Source organism: Malaclemys terrapin, chromosome 7 (assembly GCF_027887155.1).
Source record: "Malaclemys terrapin pileata isolate rMalTer1 chromosome 7, rMalTer1.hap1, whole genome shotgun sequence".
Taxonomy (NCBI): domain Eukaryota; kingdom Metazoa; phylum Chordata; order Testudines; family Emydidae; genus Malaclemys; species Malaclemys terrapin.
The window spans coordinates 54,327,766-54,351,534 of record NC_071511.1 but is presented as its reverse complement, the minus strand read 5'-3'; the positions used below and the strand labels follow the sequence as shown (position 1 = coordinate 54,351,534).

General features: G+C 47.3%; 1 protein-coding gene across 5 annotated transcripts in view; it reads left to right on the top strand.

Moving 5' to 3' along the window:
• SORBS1 (sorbin and SH3 domain containing 1) overlaps positions 1-23,769 on the top strand; it is a 289,445-nt gene that overhangs the window by 58,059 nt on the left and 207,617 nt on the right. For all 5 annotated transcript variants that reach the window (XM_054034656.1, XM_054034671.1, XM_054034661.1 and 2 more), the window contains exon 2: positions 22,442-22,497. In XM_054034656.1, the coding sequence (XP_053890631.1) occupies positions 22,484-22,497 (14 nt within the window). In that variant the 5' untranslated portion in view covers positions 22,442-22,483. The remainder of the gene's footprint in view (positions 1-22,441; positions 22,498-23,769) is intronic.

Here is a 23,769-nt window from a genome sequence, read left to right as displayed (position 1 = left end):
GCCAAGTCGCCTGGCTGCACTTCCGTGTAGGAGCTGGAGAGGGGACATGCTGCTGCTTCTGGGAGCTGCTTCAGGTAAGCACTGCCTGGAGCCTGCACCCCTGACTCCCTCCCACACCCCAACCCCTTGCCCGAGCCCTGATCCCCCTCCTGCCCTCCAACCCCCTTGGTCCCAGCCCAGAGCACCCTCCTGCATCCCCAGCCCCAACAAAGAGTCCGTATCCCCAGCCGGAGCCATCACCTCCCCCCCCCCCCAATTCCAACCTCCTGCCCCAGCCTTGAGGCCCCTCTCCCACACCCTGAATTCCTCATTTCTGGCCCCATTCCAGAGCCTGCACTCCCAGCTGGAGCCCACACCCCCTCCTGCACTTCAACCCTCAGTTTCATGAGGATTCATGGCCCGCCATACAATTTCCATACCCAGATGTTAGTCTTTAAGGTGCCACCAGACTCCTTGTTGTTTTCATACCCAGATGTGGCTCTCGAGCCAAAAAGTTTGCCCACTCCTGCCCTAGAGACTAGTTTAATTGCCTATCTCCATAGGTAAACCATATATTGTTTATATGGTATTAATTTAACCATGCGTTAAGAAGTCAAATGTAAGAGACTGCAAAGAACTTTGCAATTTTAAAAGACCTTGATCAGAACATGGATGGAGAGGAGGCTCTGATATTATCAGGGTTTTGCTATATCTAGAATTATTGGCTTTCCTTGCACATCACATTACACTGCAGTGGATAGTCTAGGTCAGGAGTGGGGAACCTTTTTTCTATCAGGGGCCACTTACCCACAGAAAAAATCAGTTGCGGGCCACACAGCCCCTCGGGGCGGGGTACGGTGGCTTGGGGCTTCCCCTAGGCACGGAGTGGGGCCAGAAATGAGGGTTCAGGGTGCGGGAGACGCCCCAGCTGGGCCAAGGGTTGAGGTGTGGGAGGGGGTGAGGACTCTGGCTGGGGGTGCAGGCTCTGGGGTGGGGCTGGGGATGAGGGGTTTGGGGTGCAGGAGGGGGCTCCCAGACTGGGGCCAAGGGTTTCAAGTGCAGGAGCGGGCTCAGGGCTGGGGCAGGGGGTTGGGGTGTGGGAGGAGGTTTGGGGTGTAGGGTCTGGGAGGGAGATATGATGTGGGAGGGAGTTCTGACCTGGGTTAGGGATGTGGGCTCTGGTCGGGCGGTGCTTACCTCACGTGGCTCCTGGTCAGCAGCGCAGCGGGGCTAAGGCAGGCTTCCTGCCTGCTCTGGCTCTGTGCTGCTCCCAGAAGCGGCCGCCGTGTCCAGTTCCTAGGTGGAGAGGTGAGAGGGCTCTGCATGGTGCATGCTGTGCAGGCACCACCCATGCAGCTCCCATTGGCTGCGGTTCCCGGGAACTGTGGAGCCAGTGCTGGGGGCAGGGGCAGCGTGTGGAGCTTCCTTGATCGCCCCTGCTCCTAGGGGCCGCAGGGACTTGCTGGTCACTTCTGGGAGCTGCGCAGAGCCGACCGGACTTTTAAGAGCCTGGCAACCCAAGCTTCCTCCTGCAGTGGGGCGAGCCAAGCCTCACAGCTCCAGCCCTGTGGTGGGGCACTGAGGCTCGGGGTTTCTGACCCATGGTATGGAGACTTGCCACAGGCTGGATGAATGAAGCCACAGGCCGGATCCGTCCTGCAGGCTGTAGCTTCCCTACCTCTAGTCTAGGTGTCCGCTGGTGGTTCTAACATTAAAAGTGCTTACAGCCCTGCATGCTTATAGTTGGGCGTGTAGCCCCACATTTAGGCAATGGAATAATAGCCCTTAACTTCAGAGGCACAGAGCACCCCTAGGTTTTGTTGACTCCCTTAGGAACTGTGGCTGGCACATCAGGGATTGAACTGGGGACTTGCACAGGTAAAAGCATAAGCGGTTACAGCTTGAGCTAAAGAACCCAGTGGCCCCAGCTGGGGTTCTAACAGCCTCAGACCCTCTGAGGTTCAGGCAGAGCGGGGGACCTAACACTTTCACGTGCGTTACAGGTGCTCAGCTCCTCTGACAATTGCAATTGGATCGCTTTTATTTAGGTGTATAATGATGGTTCTAGATAGCTACCTTGTAGCATCCAAGTTTGAACATTTTGTTTCAATATCAAAAAGATTTGGAAAATTGGCGGGAAGAACAGCAAAAATGATCAGATAGATAGATTAAAAGTGACTAAAATACTTGGCTGAGCAACAATTAAGTGGGCAGAGGAGACCTAACTGTATACAAATACTAAAGGATGCAAACACCGTGGAGGGAGAGGAATTGTTTAGGATGGTACATGGAGGTAAAACTAGGAACAATGGGTCCAAATGATTAAAAGGATCATTACAGGTTGCCTATCAAGGAAGGTCGTCCCAGCAGTGAAAGGTACTGACTTGTGGGATAGTCTCCCAAGGGAAGTAATGGAAGCTCCATTACAGTGGTTCTCAAACCGAGAGGTTTGGAGTGTGGGAGGGGGCCCTGGGCTGAGCCTGGGGCAGGGGGTTGGGGTGCAGGAGGGGGTTTGCGGTGAGGGCTCTGGGGGGGTTTGGGTGCAGGAGGGACTCAGGGCTGGGGTAGGGGGTTGGGGTGTGGGCTCTGGGCGGGAGTTCGGGTGTGAGAGGGGTCTCAGGGCTGGGGCAGGGGGTTGGAGTGTGGGAGGGGGTGCAGGCTTGCGGCTGGGGGGTGGGGCCGAGGGGTTCGGAGTGCGGGAGGGAGTGCGGGGTGCAGGCTCTAGCTGGGCGGTGCTTACCTCGGGTGGCTCCCGGAAGCAGTGGCATGTCCCTGTGGCTCCTAGGCTCAGAGGCAGCCAGGTGGCTCAGTGCACTGCCCCTGCCTGCAGGCAGCACCCCTGCTGCTCCCATTGGCTTCAGTTCCCAGCCAATGGGAGCTGCGGAGCCGGCACTTGGGGCAGGGGCGGTGCGCAGAGACCCCCTGGCCGCCCCTACACCTAGGAGCTGGACGTGCTGGCCACTTCCAGGAGCCGTGCAGAGCTAGGGCACGTAGGGAGCTTGCCATAGCCCCACGGCGCTGCTGACTGGACTTCGGTCTATTAAAATCTCTTGCTTTGAATAGCAACTGGGAGATTGAGGCCGATTCCAGGAGACTCCTGGCCAATCCAGGAGGGTTGGCAACCCTACTTCAGTCCCAGGGGAGGGAGGGCATGGCAAAGTCAAAGCCTGAGCCCCACTGCCCCTGGCTGGTGGGGGGGAGGGCAAAGCCAAAGGGCTTCAACCTCAGGCGGGGGGCCTGTGACCTGAGCCCCCACCACCTTTGGCGATGTGGCTCAGGTGTTGGCTTCAGCTCCAAGTCCCAGCAAGTCTAACACTGGCCCTGTCAACCCCATTAAAGCATCATCGTGACCCATTTTGGGGTCCTGACCCACAGTTTGAGAACTGCTGCTCCATCACTGGGTACTAAAAGAAGCCCTAGAAAATGTTCTGCTGGGGTAGAGTAGTTGACCTAATACATTTATTCCATCTTCACTATGATTCTTTGCTGGAAGATTTGCACTAATTTTATCAGTTAACAAGAAAGATGTGTGTGTCGGGGGGGACTGGGAAATAATGATAGGGAGATTTATTTTTAACATCTCTCGGTGTTGATTTACATCCTTTCTAGTATTGTTAGCCAGAAAAGTCATACTTTGCAAGCCATGCTGGATTGTTTCATAACCTTTTATTAATTTCCCTCTTCTTTGGATGGTTAGCTATGAACAGATGTTCTCCGGCTAACGAATGTAAAACGTGGAGAAACAAGATGGTTGAGGTAATATCTTTTATTGGAACATCTTTTGTTGGTGAGAGAGACGAGCTTCTGAGCTACACAGAGCTGCACCTCAGGATTGGAAGTCTGTGTAAGCTTGCAAGCTTGTCTCTCTCACTAAGGGAAGTTGGTCTAATAAGAGAGATTACCTTGCCCAACGTGTCTCTCTAATCATAGGTGCCGAGTTTCTAATCTGCTGGGAGATGCTCCCCCCGACTCTGCCCAGGCCCCACCCCCATTCCACTCCTTCCCCCAAGGCTCCACCCCTGCCCTGCTTCTTCCCACCCCTGCTCTGCCCCCTCCCCCGAGCACGCTGCGCCCTTGCTCCTCCCCCTCCCCCTCAGCACCTCTTGATGTCGTGAAACAGTTGATCTGCGGCAGGAGGAAGGTACTGGGGTGGGATGGAGGCACTGATTGGGGGGGCCCGCTGGCGGGCAGGAGGTGCTGGGGAGAGGGGGAGGTTCTGGTAGGGGGGCTGCTGAGCACCCACCATTTTTTTTCCCGTAGGTGCTCCAGCCCTGGAACACCCACAGAGTTGGTGCCTATGTCTCTAATAAACTGGGGCCAGCACGGCTACAACAACACTGCACACAAAAATTGTAAAACTAGTCAGGATTAACATGATGGTGTAGGTGTAGCATTCTGTACTTTTAGGGAAAAAGTTACATTTCAGGTTAAATTCCTAGCTGGCCAAGTCACTATGGTTGCTCTCCGAAGGCAATGGAGCAATTTGGTAACTTTTATTTGCCAAATGACATTGCCTTCTTGTCATTTTATGCTTGAGTGAAGTGTTGTTGCATTAGTGTACGTGTTTCCATAATGCATATTGTACAGAAAATGTTTAACTCCTGTCTTTTCTCTTCCCCCTTATCTTGGATTTTCTGTTGTCATTTGGCTGTCCCTAAAGTAGTGGTCCCCAAACTTTTGAGAGTTGTGCTCCCCGCCTTTACCCCTGTCTGCGCCTCACCTCACCCCCAGAGCCAGAGTCGGGAGTTGAGCTGGAGCTCGGGGGCAGGATGCGGACAGGGCAAGGGGCCCGAAGCTGGGATCGCAGCTGAGGGTGGGGAGGGGGTCTGGGGACAGGCCATGGTTGGGAGTGAGGATGGAGCAGAGCTGTGGAAAGGATGAGGTTGGGTGGCGCTGCCTCCCTTCCCCCCATGGGGGCTAGCCCGGGCTAACTGCGCCCCCCCTTGAATGTCCCTCTGAGTCCCCCTAGGGGGGCATGCCCCACAGTTTGGGGACCTCTGCCCTAAAATAACGCTCACATTTTCCTCTTTGTTTTTTAAGGAGAGTAACAGTCCAGTTGTGCTAAGCTCCAACTACTCTCTTTGTGGTAGGAGGGACTTCTATGTAATAAAGAAAAAACATGGAGTTAAAGATTAACAAGAATTTATACATGTTCTTATTGAAAGAACAGAACAGGAACACTTCCAGGAAGCTCTTAGTGAAAATACACTTTCTGTGATTGAGTCTTGTTTAATTTTGAAGATTACCTGTTGCTCAGTCATTTCACAATTTCTAAAAGTTAGAAATATCATGTGCTCAGATTATTCAATGAACTAAACAATTGCCCTGGGACTTGATGTTTTCCCCTTACCATGTTGTAGACATGGAGGAATTTCCCACCCTGTTGAATTGTTTCTGAAATTTCAAATAGTATTTTTCAAGGGTTGAATAGGCTGACTTTCAAGGGTTGAATAGGCTGACCTCTTCTTTGGCTTGCAGCTGAAAACTGCATTATCTGTTTTTTACAGTGTGGTTCTGATCAGAAAAGTGACTATGTAACAATATTATTGAATATTTATATATGGCAGTGTCTTCCAAAAGCCCCAGTCAGGAACTGGGCCCCTTTGCGCTATGGGCAGAACAAACACATACATATACATTGGGCTAGATGCTTAGCTGGTGTAAATGTGTTGACTTCATTGACCTCACCTTAGCTGTGCCCTGTTATCCTAGCTGAGGACCTGGCCAGCGGGCCTTGGCTTACATTCATAGAATATCAGGGTTGGAAGGGACCTCAGGAGGTCATTGCTTACAGTTTAAAAAGAAATAGCAGCTTCTTACTCAACAAACCTGTTTCTTGTGTGTACTCAGCTCTACATCTGCTTATTTTAATGGCAAAAATAATAATTTTTTTAAATCATCTGGTCAACCCTGCAGAGCTTTGGGAGGGGGAGCTAGATTGTATTCTGATTCTTGCCCATTAACAGAATTTTAACTAATTTCATGTGGCAGAATCTACTGCTGGTGACAATGCATGAGCCAGCTAGAACTCAGCTTGACTCTCAGAGCCCAGAACAAGTTTACAGGATTGAGAGTTTGGAATAAAATCCCAACCTTTTGCTTCTAAACTGAGCACATTTGAATCAATGTCATTTTGACAGAGTGACTTTGCAGATAACACTACACTTTAAGTAGATGGACAGATTCAAGACCTCCAGACTGAGATTTTCAAATAAAGTCACCTAGGGGATTTAGATGCACAGTTTCCATTAATATTAATGGTAGCTGTGTGTAAATCCCCAAGAGGCCTTTGAAGATCTTAGATTAAATGGATAATTTTTGCAGCATTTCCTGGACACTACTGTGCTAATAAGCGATGGTCACATCAATACCACCCTATACCGGAAACCTACTGACCGCTACACTTACCTACATGCCTCCAGCTTCCATCCAGGACACACCACACGATCCATTGTCTACAGCCAAGCTCTAAGATATAACCGCATTTGCTCCAATCCCTCGGATAGAGACAAGCACCTACAAGATCTCTATCAAGCATTCTTAAAACTACAATACCCACCTGCTGAAGTGAAAAAACAGATTGACAGAGCCAGACGAGTACCCAGAAGTCACCTCCTACAAGACAGGCCCAACAAAGAAAATAACAGAACACCACTAGCTGTCACCTTCAGCCCCCAACTAAAACCTCTCCAGCGCATCATCAGAGATCTACAACCTATCCTGAAAGATGATCCTTTACTCTCACAGATCTTGGGAGACAGACCTGTCCTCGCTTACAGACAACCCCCCAACCTAAAGCAAATACTCACCAGCAACCACACATCACTGAACAAAACCACTAACCCAGGAACCTATCCTTGTAACAAACCCCGATGCCAACTCTGTCCACATATCTATTCAAGTGACATCATCATAGGACCTAATCACATCAGCCATACCATCAGGGGCTCGTTCACCTGCACATCTACCAATGTGATCTATGCCATCATGTGCCAGCAATGCCCCTCTGCCATGTACATTGGCCAAACCGGACAGTCTCTACGCAAAAGAATTAATGGACACAAATCTGACATCAGGAATCAAAATACTCAAAAACCAGTGGGAGAACACTTTAACCTGTCTGGTCATTCAGTGACAGACCTGCGGGTGGCTATATTACAACAGAAAAACTTCAAAAACAGACTCCAAAGAGAGACTGCAGAGCTAGAATTGATATGCAAACTAGACACAATCAACTCCGGTTTGAATAAGGACTGGGAATGGCTGAGCCATTACAAACGTTGACTATCTCCCCTTGTAAGTACTCTCACACTTCTTATCACACTGTCTGTACTCGGCTAGCTTGATTATCACTTCAAAAGTTTTTTTTTTTTTTTTTTTTTTCTCTTAATTAATTGGCCTCTCAGAGTTAGTAAGACAACTCCCACCTGTTTATGCTCTCTGTATGTGTGTATATATATCTCCTCATTATATGTTCCATTCTATATGCATCCGAAGAAGTGGGCTGTAGTCCACGAAAGCTTATGCTCTAATAAATTTGTTAGTCTCTAAGGTGCCACAAGTACTCCTGTTCTTCTTTTTGCGGATACAGACTAACACGGCTGTTACTCTGAAACTTGTCATTTTGCAGCATTGAAAATCATTTGAGGTGGGGGCTGGTAGGTTCTGCACATGCTCTCTGGAGAGCTCAGTGCACCTTCAGGAGGAACCATTCTTGATCTAGTTCAAGATAAGCAATTTTGTAAAAACTGAAACAATTTTTTCCCTTCAAAATGGAGTCTAAATTTGCTTAAAAATCAATTCCTCAAACCAAATGCCTATAAATACAGTCCACATTACCTGTTATGTACGGTACTTCCTTCAGCTCTTCTCAGTTCTTAAATGTGCTAAGCAGAATTGCAGAAGCAAAGAAATTTATCTACACAAAGCAGAGATGCTCCCATGGGTAGGAATTGCCTACACTGTTTTAAAGAAGCTACACTGAAATACAGTTTCTACCCTTGCTGTAATCTGGCTCTGAGCAAATGTCAGTTTCTCCTGCCCACTTAAGATGTCCCTTCCTGTCTCCCCGAGATTAAAAAAAGTGCACTGAGGAAAGTTGGATTTCAGGATGAAGCCCAGGACTCCATATCACAGCTAGTCGGGAGTTTTTTTAACAAAAGCTTTTAACCAGAAAATGCCAATTGGTTGAAACAGAAACTTTTGGCAGGAATGCATCAGTTTTGATTAAATTTTCACTAGGGAAGGTTTCTCAGGCCTAGGATGGACTTTCTGGTTAGAACCCAACACTCACACAGTGCTATACCTACCCAAAACTCTGGCCACTAGCCTGGTAGCAGAGGTACTCTTTTGGGATGTGGGAGACCCAAGTTCAAGGTCCTGCTCCGCATTAGAGTGCCCTAAACACTGTCCTGATAACTATTCTGGGGTAGTCTCATTTTTCATGAATTTTTGAAAGGTGTTTTTTTGAAATCTTGAATGGTTTTCCTGTCCCATGAAAATTTTCTCCACCCATCTCTACTCCATATACTTTCCAAATGACCCTGAGGAAAAACCACTTACCTTCTTTGTGCCTCAGTTTCTCCATTTGCATATTGTCTATTCTGTATGGGGTTTTCCCCACTTCCTTTGGACTCTTAGGTAGAGTGTTAGTGACAAATTGCTCAATGGTGGTTCTGTTTCTGAACACGTGCACTTTCACTCTACATCGGGGTGGGTAAACTTTTTGGCCTGAGGGCCACATCCGGGTATGGAAGTTGTATGGCGGGACATGAATGCTCATGAAATTGGGGGTTGGGGTGCGGCAGGGGGCTCCAGCTCCGGCTGGGGTGCGGGCTCTGAGGTGGAGCCAGAAATGAGGAGTTCAGGGTGCAGGAGGGTGCTCCAGGCTGGGACTGATGGGTTTGGAGGGTGGGAGGGGGATCAGGACTGGGGCAGGGGGTTGAGGCGTGGGAGGCGGTCAGGCTCTGGTTGACGCTTACCTCAAGCAGTTCCTGGAAGCAGCGGCATGTCCCCCCTCCGGCTCCTACGTGGAGGCACGGTCAGGCAGCTCCCATTGGCTGCAGTTCCCAACCAATGGAAACTATGGAGGCGGTGCTTGTGGCGGGGGCAGTGTGTGGAGCCCCCTGTCTGCCCCTATGTGTAGAAGCCAGATGGGGGACATGCTGCTCCTTCCAGGAGCCGTGTGAAGCCACAACACGCACGGAGCGGGGCAAGCCCTGGACCCTTCTCCCTGGCGGAAGCTCGAGGGCCGGATTAAAACATCTGAAGGGCCGGATGCAGCCCCAGGGCCATCGTTTGCCCACCCCTGCTCTACATCTTTTTTTTTTTTTTAATGAAGGCAAACAATAAGAAAGAATAAAAGTAAAGTCTCAAGAGAGAGAGAGGTGTGTGTGCGAGAGAGAGAGAGACAGAGAAAGAGAGATCTATACAGGCTTCAGCAAGTGTGAGAAATGTAATGCAATATATACTGGAAAAAAGTGGGGGCTCATGGATTCTTAGCTATGGAAATCACACTATCAAAGCTAAAGCTTTTCCTATTAAAGTCATGTGTCTAGCATTCAGGGAAAGGATGCTGTCGCACAAAGTGAAGCAGCTTCATGGAGGTTGATTAATATAATTCTGGTATGGGCCTGTGCCAATAGAGAGGTCTATGTCAGATGGGGATGCAGACAAATGTGGTGGTTAAGCTGCTTGAACCAGGGACAAGGCCGGGAATTATATGCATGCTTGTTACATCGTGTAAATTGCTTGCATTTTTCTCCTTTTGATGCTATTTTTGCTTCTTCACCACGTAATTTGGATTTGAATAGAAAACAAGTTCTGCACTGTGTTAGATGTGGTGTCCCGCTTCTTTCCTGGCCTGACATGTTTATCTATACAAAGCATTATGAAGGAATTAAAGAGGGGAGCAAAGGAGCTCAGAAATTCTTTTGAAAACCTTGTCAGATTGTTAATTAATGGGCAGTAGCAGAGGGAGTGAAATCTGTTGCTTGATACCATAATAGGTAGTGCTGTGTCTCTCTCTCTCAGTCATCCATAATGGATGGATTTATTTTTGGTAATGAGACATTTATCTTCTTCGCAGCTATGAAAAGCTAGTTGCAGCATAAAAATCAGTTGGAAATAATGTGACAGAAGTTAAGGGGGCAGATATGTTTCTTTGGAATGTTTAGCACATCTGCTTAAACTTTGGGGCTTTTTGTTTTTGTTTTTTTGGGGGGTGGCAAAATTTTTGCCCCACTCCTGCTAGAAAAACAAAACTGTAACTTGATGTCTGCACCTGCCATAGCTGTTACTCTGATAGCATCAAATGATGGCATGGATGTTTTTACTGTGTGAAGATTAGTGAAATATCTACAGAGGCTATAATTAGTATTTTAATTATCAATGTCTAAAAATGGACAAGTGAGAGAGCTGGGCTCAGCTAGCCAAGCTGAGGAACAGTGGGGGGAAGATGGCTCTTTTGGTTAATGTTTGGACCTGGGAGTTGAGAGAGCTGGGTTCTGTTCTTTGGCCCTGCCTTTAGGCACGTCACTTCCCAATACGTTATCAAATTTGTGAGCCAAAAGTGAGGCACCTAAATCCATAAATAGCTGACTTGATTTTCAGAATGTCATGTCTGGATGGTTTGTACGAATCCAATGGGGACAAAATCAAGAGAGTTATATGGAAATTTTTCTGAAACCCTATTGCATTTAATAGCCTTTCTGTAGGTTTTTGAGCCATTCTATACAATTGTATAATAGGGTTGTAATTTTCGACGTGGGAGCTGCAGGTACTTGACACCTTGAAAAATCAATATATTGGCACCCAAGTTTAAACAATATTGGCCTGAAGCTCTCTGTGCATCTCCATTTCTTCAGATGCCAAACAGGGAGCATGAGCAAGCTTTTCAAACACACCTTGTGGTTTTGGGCTGCCTTTAAAGCAAAAGTGCTGAGAAACCTTTTATGGTATCTCAAGTTGGGCACCCAAAGATGGAGGCATCCAAAATCACTGGATGTTGTTGAAAATAGTGGCTAGTGCCCATCTCTTAAGGGTGATGTGAGGCTGCCTCAATGTTTGCAAAGCTTTGACCTTTTTGCCAATGAAGCGCAAATTAGGAATGAGAACTGCAGCCTTTTCTTGGTGTCTGGTTAGCAACAGACCCACAGATCACATGAGATGGTTACTATTCATGATATTCTGTTATTTCGTACATCTCTGTCTTTTCCATAGGAAAAGTTGTGTGCTACCATAGTATGGTCTCTCTTCCTGTAAGAGTCCTCACCTAGCCATTTCCCTTCACTTTTCCGTTCTTGTACAAAAGTTATTCTCCTCATCTGGCTACTGCTGTAGCCTTTGTCTATATACTATAAACAATACTCCTCCCACCCATGGTGTTGGAAAACATTGGTTGCTAGAATCACAGTCCACAGAAGGTTAGAGAGGGAAAAAATTCCTGTTCTTTTATCACTTTCTTCCTCTCAGGATCCTCTGTTCTTTGCATGACTGAGGTCACTTTTTCCAAAGACATGTTTGTTGTAAGACCTTTCAGCAGTGTTGCTGGTTCCTCAGTTGAAGGGCATTGGAAAGTCAGCCTGACAAAGTTGGGAAGAATGTTTCATTTAATTTTAAACTGCAAATCAAACTTTCACTATTTCATGCTGGAGGTAATGTCATTTGAGAAGAGGGACATGTACTCCCAACCTCTCAATGACAAACTGCAGTGGGCTTAAACATACAGCCCCACACCACCCTTACACACACAGTCCTGACATTTTACCGGGAAGGATTGTTAGGCGTGTAACACATCAGAGCCTGGGAATGCTCTTTCTTCACAGGAAGAGCACGGCAAATGACAGCCTTCTTCATGCTGTCACAAGTGACACTGCAACCATCCTGACAGTGCCATTTCGACATACTGGATTCATTTATGCAGCAAAGAAGTGAAAATGAGTCAGAACTCCTGTGGGCAACAAGATAGATATGAATGTTCTTTGTTTTCTATTAAACACATTCTCTTCAATATGGCATGAGCTTTGTAGGTTTTTTTTAATGCAGAGCCTGTTCGTCAACATACTTTAGGATGGGTGCCCAGAAGTGTACCTAATCTACACAATTCAGATTGGGGTCCAGGTCTGGATTTGTAACACCAAAGTTTGGGGGCATTGAGTTTCAAGGGGCTCAGGAACTCCGTGATAAGTGCCTCCCACAGACTATAACCACACCAGAACCCAGCTAAAATACTGATTCTAAAATGCCTTCAGAATGACTAAAATAGTTTTGTGTCAGACTCTTCAGAGACAACTGGGCATCTGCTCTGAGGCACAGAGCCCCTCCTGTGAGGTTCGGAGCCCCCAGGGCACTTAGCACCTTGCTAGTGATAGTCAGGGCTTCACAGGTGTGAGTCTTACATGTTCAGTGTCTATTTCATGGATACCAGCCCTGAAGGCAGGACATGCCATAGGCCAGAATCTGTAGCAGGAAGGACATAGACAGCTCCTCTTCCGTCCTGACAGGCTCCCAAAGATAAAGCCCCAGGCCCAGATTTTCAGAAGTGCTCAGTGCCCATGATGAGCCGTAATCGTTCATTAAAGGCTTAGATCTAACCTCTCTAGGTGGATCCAGGTGCCAGACAGGCAGCCAGTACCAAGTAGCAGGCAGGCAGGCTCCCATTTGCCCAGCCTACCAGTTGTGCTGTTTGATTGCATGTTAGGCAGTCTGCTGTAGCGTGCATTGTCGGAGTGCCGTCTTGACATCACAAAGCTATGCGCTGTGAGAAGGGGACAGAGAGAAACTCAATATTCTGTGCACGGGCTTCCCTACCTGAGCTAGCTTGAATACAGCTAGCATGGGTAATAGGGTGGGCAGGTGTCTGATTTTCTGTCTGAACAGATACCCAAAGTCTGGCTTCCACAGGCGGGGGAGGCAGGGAGGTGCGGAGTCATCACTCGCGCCAGCCCCTACTTAGCAAGGGCCACCTCCTACCTTAATCGGCTCTGCAGGTGAGTCCTTCCTGACCCATGTGGGGGGGGGGAGGGAGAGGGAAAGAGGAGTGAATGGGGGGCATGTTCTCAGGGGGAAGGGGCAGGAGCGGGGCCTTGGGGGAAGAGGTGGGACAGGGGTGAGGTCTGGAGGGAAGGAGCGGGGCACGGGCATGTTCTCAGGGGGAAGGGGTGGGGAGGTTCCGACACTCCTGCTGGAGTGTCCGGTTTTTAAATATTACAAAGTTGGCAACCCTAACAGTAGTAACATAAACAGCACAGTACAGGCAAGAGAGCCAATTATGTACCCTGAGTACACACTGGCCTCTCTAGCTTGTGCTGAAGCCCGTGCCATGCTGTTTACAGCACTATTGTTACCTTTTTAGCTACATTCAAGCTAGCTCTGGTAGGATCGCCTGTGTACAGAGTTTGCTGTGTAGCTGTAGCCATCACGGTATAAATAGGGTTACCATATTTAACAAATAAAAAAAGAGGACCCTCCACGGGGCCCTGGCCCTGCCCATTTCCCACCCCCAGCCCCGCCCCAACCCCAACCCCGCCCCTTCCCCGCCCCAATCCCACCCTAACTCCGGCCCCTCCTCCCTCCCAATCCCAGCCATGCGAAAAGGGCTGCCCGAGTGCTACCGGCTTCACGGTTTGCCGGGCAGCCCCCAGACCCTGCGCCCCCGCCAGCGCTTCCCCAGCGCAGCTGGAGCCCGGGAGGGGAAGTGCCCAGCCGGGGACGCAGGGTCTGGAGGCTGCCCAGCAAACCGTGAAGCCGGTAACGCTTGAGCTTCGGGCAGCCCCTATGCCTCCGGACCCTGCGCCCCCGGCCGGGCACTTCCCCTCCCGGACTCTGGCGGTGCAGGGTCCGGAGGCATGGGGGCTGCCCAAAGCCCGTAGCGCTCGGCTCTTAAACAGAGCCGAAGAGTCAGGGGAGGAGCAGAGCTGCCGCGGCCGGAGGCTCTGCTCCTCCCCTAACTCTTCGGCTCTGTTTAAGAGCCGAGCTGCCCGAGCGCTACCGGCTTTGGGCAGCCCCCATGCCTCCGGACCCTGCGCCGCCGGAGCCCGGGAGGGGAAGTGCCTGGCCGGCGGCTGGGGTCTGGAGGCAAGGGGGCTGCCTGAAGCCCATAGCGCTCGGGCAGCTCGGCTCTTAAACAGAGCCGAAGAGTCAGGGGAGGAGCAGAGCCACCACGGGAGGGGAAGTGCCCAACTGGCATTTTCCCGGACATGTTCGGCTTTTTGGCAATTCCCCCCGGACAGGGGTTTGATTGCCGAAAAGCCGGACATGTCCGGGAAAAACCGGACGTATGGTAACCCTAGGTATAAACCAGCTTGACAGTGGCTGACACTTGATATTCTAAATTCAGGACTATCCTGACTTTCTAAATCTGGTCCCTATCAAAGCCCGAGAAGCTCAGTGGCAGGTTATTGCCTCCTACTAAACCAGCGATCTTGCATTGGGGATGCAAATCTCTTCATCATCTTAAGTTCCTTCAAGGGGCTGTGTGCTACTGACTCTGCCGAGATTTGTCGCACTGTTAAACAATAACAGAATGCCATTTATTTAAATATTTTCGGATATTTTCTACATTTTCAACTATATTGATTTCAATTACAACACAGAATAGAAAGTGTACTGTGCTCACTTTATATTTATTTTTTATTACAAATATTTGCACTGTAAAAAACAAAAGAAATAGTATATTTCAATTCACCTAATACAAGTGCTGTAGTGCAATCTCTTTATAATGAAAGTTGAACTTACAAATGTAGAATTATGTACAATAAATAACTGCATTGAAAAATAAAACAATGTAAAACTTTTGAACCTACAAGTCCACTCAATCCTACTTCAGTCAGTTGCTCAGACAAACTTGTTTACAATGTCATCTGAAAGTGAGAACAGGCATCGCAAGATATTTATGTGCCAGATGTGCTAAAGATTCATATGTCCCTTCATGCTTCAACTACCATTCCAGAGGATAGGGGCGGCAGGTTTGTAGAAATATTGGTGGTGCCCAGAACGCTCAGAGCCCGCCCCCCCAAACTCCGCCCCCCACCTGCCTAAGGCTCTGCGAGGGAGTTTGGGTGGGGGGAGGTGGTCTGGGGTGCAGGCCCTGGGTTGGGGCAGAGAATTGGGGTGTAGGACGGTTGAGAGGTTGGGATGGGGTCTGGGGTGCAGGCTCTGGGATGGAGTTTGGGTGCTGGGTGCAGGCTGTGGCTGGGACAGGGCCTGGGGGTACAGGAGGGGGTGCTGAGTGCAGGCTCTGGAAGGGAGTTTGGGTGCAGGCTCTGGAAGGGAGTTTGGGTGCAGGAGGGGGTGTGTGGGAAGGGGGTGCAGGCTCTGGACTGGGACAGGGCCTGGGGATGCAGGAGGGGGTGAAGAGTGCAGGCTCTGGGACAGAGTTTGGGTGCAGGCTCTGGGAGGAAGTTTGTGTGCTGGTTGCAGGCTCTGGGCTGGGGCAGGGGCTGAGGGTGTAGGAGGGGATGAGGGGTGCAGGCTCTGGGACAGAGTTTGGGTGCAAGCTCTAGGCTGGGGTGCAGGGTTCTGGGAGGGAATTTGGGAGCCGAAGAGGGGGTGTGGGCTCTGGAAGGGGGTGGTGGGTGCTGGGGGGGGGACTGCCATCACATGTGGCTTCCTTCCTCCCCTGCTGCCCCTCGCCATAGCCTCACTGAGGGTGGGGGATGGGGCTGCCCCTTGCCCAGTGTTTGCAGGAGTGGTGGCTCGGGGGGGAGGGGGGTGTGTGGATCACAGGGTCAAACACTCACCGAAGCCCCAATAGCTGCTCAGGTGAGTCACGGAGGTCCACTCCAGATGTCTCCTGCCGGAAGCCCCCTCGGTGTCTGGTGCCAGGGGAGGGGAAGGGAGGGCTGCCAAGCACATGTGTGCCTCCTCCCGCTCCCGAGGTGCAGTAGCAGCAGCAGCTGCCTCAGCCTGCTGCCGGTGTTGCTCTTGTGCTGTGCTGTAGCTGCCGGCAGTGGAGGCCAGGGAGAGCTGTGCCGCTTTCACTCAGGCAGGGGTGCTCCGGGGGCCAGGGAGGGATGCTCCGGGGGCTGCTCCGGGCAGGGCCGGGGGAGAGACCCAGCTCCAAACATTGGTGGAGGGGACCCCCAGCCCTGAATATTGCTGGAGCCTGGGCACTACAAGAGAATATAACTCGCCGCCCCGCCAGAGGACATGCGTCCATGCTGATGACAGGTTCTGCTCGATAATGATCCAAAGCAGTGGGACCCGACGCATGTTCATTTTCATCATCTGAGTGAGATGCCATGAGCAGAAGGTTGATTTTCTTTTTTGGTGGTTTGGGTTCTGTAGTTTCCGCATCGGAGTGTTGCTCTTTTAAGATATCTGAAAGCATTCTCCACACTTCGTCCCTCTCAGATTTTGGAAAGCACTTCAGATTCTTAAACCTTGGGTCGAGTGCTGTATCCATCCTTAGAAATCTCACATTGCGTTTGGTCAAATTTGCTGTGAAAGTGTTCTTAAAACGAACATGTGTTGGGTCATCATCCAAGACTGCTATAACATGAAATATATGGCAGAATGCAGATAAAACAGAACAGGAGACGTACAGTTCTCCCCCAAGGAGTTCAGTCACAAATTTAATTAACACATTATTTTTTTAACGAGCATCATCAGCATGGAAGCATGTCCTCTGAAATGGTGGCCAAGGGATGAAGGGGCATATGAATGTTTAGCATATCTGGCACGTAAATACCTTGCAACGCTGGCTACAAAAGTGCCATGTGAACACCTGTTCTCACTTTCAGGTGACATTGTAAATAAGAAGCAGTCAGCGGTATCTCCCATAAATGTAAACAAACTTGTTTGTCTTAGCAATTGGCTGACCAAGAAGTAGGACTGAGTGGACTTGTAGGCTCTAAAGTTTTACATTGTTTTGTTTTTGAGTGCAGTTATGTAACAAAAAAAATCTCCATTTGTAAGTTACACTTTCACGATAAAGAGATTGCACTACAGTACTTGTATGAGCTGAATTGAAAAATACTATTTCCTTTGTTTATCATTTTTACAGTAGAAATATTTGTAATAAAAAATAATAGAAAGTGAGCACTGAACACTTTGTATTCTGTGTTATAATAGAAATCAATATATTTGAAAATGTAGAAAAACATCCAAAAATATTTAATTTCATTTGAAAAAAAAAAAAAAAACAGGAGTACTTGTGGCACCTTAGAGACTAACAAATTTATTAGAGCATAAGCTTTCGTGGGCTACAACCCACTTCTTCGGATCCGAAGAAGTGGGTTGTAGCCCACGAAAGCTTATGCTCTAATAAATTTGTTAGTCTCTAAGGTGCCACAAGTACTCCTGGTTTTTTTTTGAGGATACAGACTAACACGGCTGCTACCCTGAAACCTGTAATTTCATTTGGTATTCTAATGTTTAACAGTGCAATTAATTGCAATTAATTTTTTTAATTGCACTTAATTTTTTTGAGTTAACTGTGATTAATTGACAGCCCTAATTACTTTACACCAGGGCGTCCAAACGTTTCCACACAGAGACAACTTCCCTGAGCCCTAGAAGTGCACATAAATTCTGTATAATTTACAGAATAATTCATATAAAAAATAAACACGCTCAACTATAATATCTGCTGTACTGTCAGCTTCTACGAGAGACCATTGCATTGCTTGACTATTGGAAACAGAAATAAGATGAGTGCAACAGCTATAAAAATCTGCTACTGTTTTTTGTCCTCCCCAGGCTATTTTAGGGAGTGGGTGGCATTCTGAATGTTCATTCTTCAAACTGTAAATTAACAGATTAGTGGCAGAATTTCATTTTCCTGTGGTCTCCCTTCTACTCTTTAGGAACGTAGCCTGGTTTGGTTCTGATCCTTTGGGATATCCGTAGGAAGTGTGTGCTTGTGACTGAAGTTAATTGGGCTCTGAAAAGAATTGCTGCTCCATGCCAAGGCAGTTGAAACCACATTCCTTTGGCAGTCTGAACTAACATTAGATAAGAACAGTTCATGTCAGAGTTGCTTGTATAATGGCAACATTTATTATTATTAATAATACCCCCTGTGAGCCATCTGAGACATCTTGCCGTCTTCTGACAGATGGAAAGTCCATCATTTTCTTGGAATCAGAATATACGTAGAACACGAGTTCTCAGCCTTCAACAGCAAGCTTTATCCAAAAATCCTTAGAGCTCAAAAAAAGTCCAACCTTATTTTTTTATTATTTTTGGCTGGGTTTTTTGCTTGTGAAGGGTGAAAAATGAGTACTATTTTAGGTCAAAATCTTTCTTACCGGTAAACAATAATGTAGGAAGAGGGCCTGAAACATAAGCTCTTGTATCAGAGGCGTGGTATGAGGGCCTGAGGCCTAAACTAAAGTAGTGGTCAAAGCTTTGCTGCTATAAAGCAAAGTTAAGTTGTGAGCAAAAGGCAGGGCCTGCTCACAAAATCTGGAAAGAACAGGGATAATATTGCAGAAACACATATTCCTAAGCAGTGCTAGGCACAAGAACACATATGCAAACACATTCCAGAAGGATGGTACCAGAACAGCCTGATACCAGCATATTCCTCAAAGAGAACAGCAACACACTGACCCATCCTAAAGATAAGGTCAGGATGACAGCATGATGGATAGAAATGTTTTGATTGAACCAACAGGTACAAGGGAATGGGTGGCACCCAAATACATCAGAGGGTGGCACCTAGATACATCAGGGCAATTCATAACTTGTTTGTATCTGTGTATAAAGATGTATCTCCGAGGTCGTCTTTGGTTGGTCTAGGGGATAATGGAAAGTCCCGCCATTAACTGAGCTAGTCAACTGCAACGGGCATACATGTGTTAGTGTATCTGTAACCATTGAGCCAGGACATTAGAACCGTGCTTCATTGACAATAAACCTGACCAAGTGCCTTCAATACGAACTGAGTCTGTGGTTATTGGGCAGTTCGATCAAGGTCTGCTGTGCCAACTGTCTGTGCAGAGCTGGGACAGGACACAAAGGGCTCCCACATGCAGCCAACATCTAGCAACATCTGACTACAAGTGTGAGCTGATGTATCTGTAGACAGCTTCCTGCAGCAGATGCTGGTGATTAAAACACATACTCAGTGCTCCTCCTTCAATGAATGATATTTTTTAAAACAAATTTGTACTTTATTTTCCACAACGGCATGGGCATTTGGAGGCTTATGAAGTCAAATGTGGTTTGATAGGGCTTGATCTAACACTCCTTGAAATCAAGGGGAGTCTTTCCACTAATGTTAGTGGGCATGGGATTGGGACATAATAAGTATGAATACAAAAGGTGCAGAAATTCCATCATTACTTACCTCTTACTTTTGTAGAGGCTTTTCTGTTGGGCTCCCCAGAAAAGCCTCTACAAAAGTAAGAAGTGAGTTATGATGGAATTCCTGTACCCTTTGTATCCATAGCATCTCACAGCACCTTGGTAAGGTGGAATAAGTTCTGTTAGTCTCTTTTACAGATGGGAACTGAGGTATGATGAGATCAAGTACCTCTACCTCTACGCTCATCCTAAACAGGAAATGAAAGAGGGCAAAAAAAAAATCTGCTGCAAAGGAGATGTACTGATATCAGGTCTCACAGGTTACCAAGGACAAATATTGGAGTGGTTATATATTATGTCAGTCAGCATGGCTAAGGTTAGGTTGTCACAGCGGTCACTCACCCACACACACCTAGGAGAAAGGGATTAAGGCCCTCTGCTCAGAATATGACTCTAGCTGTGGTGATACTCCCTGATGTCAGCAAGTTGTGGGTGGAAGCACAGAGGGATGAGGAGTCCAGTCCCCCCCCCCCCCCCCCGGTCATGAGCCAGAGTAGCTTGCCAGGCACACAGGAGAGAGGAAAGGGCCAAAGAACCTTACTTCTTGCACAGAGCAAGGTGTTAGTAGGGGAAGAATTGCTTATGGCATATAACACACTAACATAGCAACAACCCACCTGCCTCTTCTGATCTACAGGGGAATAGCCAAATGGAACAGACACATTTCAACATCAGACAAACATGTCCGCTGATCTTAGAAAGGGTAGAAGCATTTTTGACATGTTTGGATATTAGGGTTGCCAATTTTGGTTGGACGTATTCCTGGAGGTTTCATCACATGACATAATCTTTAATTAAAGATTAATCTTTAATTCCTGGAGCCTCCCGGACAATCCTGGAGGGCTGGCAACTCTGATCTGCCAACTGGGGAAAGCACTTATCAAGCTGCAGGTGAGTGTGGGTGGAGGCGCAGGGATTTTGCTACTTGTATATATGGACTATACCTACTGGAATCTCACAGACAAACCTTCTTGCATCTATTCAATCTTCACTCTAGGCATCTGAAGAAGTGAGGTTTTTACCCACGAAAGCTTATGCCCAAATAAATGTGTTAGTCTTTAAGGTGCCACCAGACTCCATGTTCTTCTTGAAGGGAAAGGGAAAATTTGGCCAGTGAACATGCTTTGGCAACCAATGTGTCCAGCTGAATGCATATTTCTAATCCCAGTGCCTTTCCCACAAGGTATAAATTGGCACCTTGTAGCTGCTCCAGGTCCATGAGAACCTGTAGAATGACTGTTTGGGACACAGAAGCAGAGAGTGTGTTTCAGTGAAGAAAAGAGCCCGCTTTTATGTAGCATACCAGCTGGCTTCCCCCAAAACCCCTTCCCGTGTTCATGCACCGTATCTTAGATTTCCCTCGTATTGCTTTCTGGGGTCCCTGTTGGTAAGTGTAACAACTCTTCCTGCTAGTGGATGTAGAAGGGGTATGTAAGTTGAGCAATGACATGCGGTAATGAATAGAGCACAAGTCTAGGAGTCAGGAGACCTGAATTCTGACTGGCTTGGCTTTGCCTCTGACTTGCTGTCTGATCTTGGATGAGTCACTTAACTTAGCTTCTGTTTCCTCTTCTACTTTTGTCTGTCTTGCCTATTTATTTAGGTTGTAAACCTTCCAGGGTGGGGATGGACTTCTCTCACTCTGTCTATGTACCATGCCTAGCACAATGGGGCCCTGATCTTGAGCTAGGTCTATAATAATACAAACATAGGGCTTCTGCACTTCCTGAAGCTTCTTAGCAAAGATCAGTACAACAGCTCTGAGCATAGGCCCTGGGGAGGCTTTGGGGTTCACTTTACATTTGTGGCCACATAGGGCTGGGACCTTGGTTTGATTCCCTGTCCTTCATGCTGGCAGGCTACAGTGAAGAAAGAATTCCCCAACAGGGCTCCCACCATTCCTGTCTGGAAGTTTGTGCTTCAGACTCACTTCATTTTAGGTGGGTGACCAGAGGTTCAGAGCCTGCAAAAGGTTGGTTGGCTATGTGTGTAGGGGGGTGCTACTGCAGCCTTAGAAGAGATTGCAGGTAGATGGTGGCATGGGTGTGCAGGAAAGCATTCAGAGAAGTGCCTGGTTGCAGGACTGCAAGTAGCTAGGTGGGTCCCCAAATGTGTTACTCTGTACGAGGCACTGCAACATCTACATGGCCCTGGGTAGATAGCAGCTAAGCTCTAACACCCTATTCAGGCAGCTCTTCGTCCAGTTGACTCACCCCCTTATGGAAAGAGAGCCATGCAAAACCCCACCCCTTTGGCAGAGGAAGGCACTCTATGGAGCTGTCACGGGCAGAACCATCAGAGAGATGTTCTCCAATACATCCACAATATCCTTTTATTCCTCTGTGTCTTGGTGTGCTGTCCAATGGTAGGTACTGACAGGAACCTATGTAGATTAATCTCTATTTACTAGTGTAATTGCCACAGTGCTGATATTAGTCCCATGTCATTACAGCTGTTCATGAATAATTTCATATTGAATGTGATGCAGTAGCAGCAAATGTAAGAACAGAGTTAAATAAAACATTTGTACACATCAATCAAGTTGCATTAATGCGATTTAGCTAGAAGGATTTCACTGCTATCTGTGAACTGTCATGGTATTTTTAGGATGCTTAAAACACCAGTTTGAGAAATAGAATTGAAGAGAATAAATATGAATTATCTGGTATGAGTTACATAAGGTGCTTTTAGTATCTGGCACTATTTTAAGTTGCTGTGGAATCCAATTCCATCTTATTACCAACTGAGCCTTTGTCTGATGTATTAGATCAAACCGTATTCCTGTCTCTAAACGCTAACAGCAGCACATTCAGTCCTCTGGATTTCGGCGTCTAAAGTGGGTGTTGCAGGAAACTTGGCACCACTGCTCTTTATAGAATAATAAACACAGATGATGTTGCCTTGGGTTTCATATAGACTTGGATGCTGTTGCCTCATATCAGATGATTCATAGACAAATGGTGACTATTAGCTTTTAAAAATAACATTACTAGTTGAAGAAAATGGAAGAAAGATGCTTGCCAGGTTTCACAGATGGCCCAGGGTGGTAGTTCCTTTTTTTTTACTTTGAGCTGACAGAACATTTTGCACTTTATTCTTCCAGTGGCTGCATTACATTGTTGTGTAATTTGACTATTTTTCTCTTTTCCAGTGGGCTGGAACATACCTGTAGAGCTGTAGTTTCTCCTCTTCCATGCTTTGCTCAAGGTACGTTCTTTACAAATTCCTGTTCTTCAAATGATCTGTATCAAATGCAGATTATGGAAAGGTCCATTCTTGATAAAAGTAATCTGCAACGCTATTGGCAAAAGAATATTCATCTTTATTTCTGGTTTTGTATGTCTCTGCATCCTGTTTTCTTGATTTGGGGTCTAACATTTTAAAGCACAAAAGAAGGGTTCAGCCTAGGAAATTACACTGAATTAGAGCAAGACATTGAGGAGTTAGGTGAACTAACTGTGCAGACTGAGTAGTTGTGTCACCCCGGTCCTCTAACCTGGGGTGCCCTTTACACTGCTTTGCTGCTGTAACTTCCAACCTGGATTCCTCACAAACAGCCTCCTGCATGTAAGTCACTTCCAGCTATGTCTGTGTGCTTCAGCCAGATTTTGGCTCTTACTAGCCTTGGTTATGCTGCAGGGTGACCCCAATACAATCCCAGTCCCAGATCTTCCCCCAGAAACATATGTCGTGTATTGCCCAGCCCTCTCCTGGACAGTACAAATATGTTAAGGCCGTTATCCCTTTTAAGGGAATTTGCACACAACATGTTACTCCAAATGGATTTACCCAGACACTTCAACTTGAACACACTGGATTAGACCAAACAGTAAAACAAGTGTATTATCTACAAAGAGAGAGATTTTAAGTGAGTCCAAGTAATGAGGCATAAAGGTCAGAAATGTTAACAAGAAAAATAAAAGTAATATGCTTACTAGTGCCGAACTTAACAAACTATATTAGATTCAAAACAAAATTTTCTCACATGCTTCAGCAATCTGACTAACCAAACTCTTTAGGTCAAGATCCCTCCCCCAGAGTCCAATGGCTGCTTCCTTTGTCTTTTCAAGTGCAGTGAATGCAATAGGCAGGGAGTGAGAGGGGGTGCCTTGGGATTTTGGCCCTCCTTTTTATAGTTTCAGTCCTCCTCTTGGAAAAACATTTCCAGCTGAGCACCAGGAGCCACAGAGCCTATGTGGAAGGATGTTTCCTGCTGTTTTTTTTTATCTGTTTGAAAATCCTTTGTCTTCCCTTTCTTCTTGATGACTCTGTTTATTGGTTAAATTCAAATTAAGCCAATCACACATTCCATTGTTTAGGACAGACCTATTTGCCAGCTTCTATGTGGGCAGGACTGTGGGGTTTGGAATATGTGTTAATAACACCATACAGGAGAATCTTATAACTTCACACAGTGTTGCCACACATATTTTACCAGGACAATACTGACCAGCAAATTATGAGTTTTTAAATGACTCC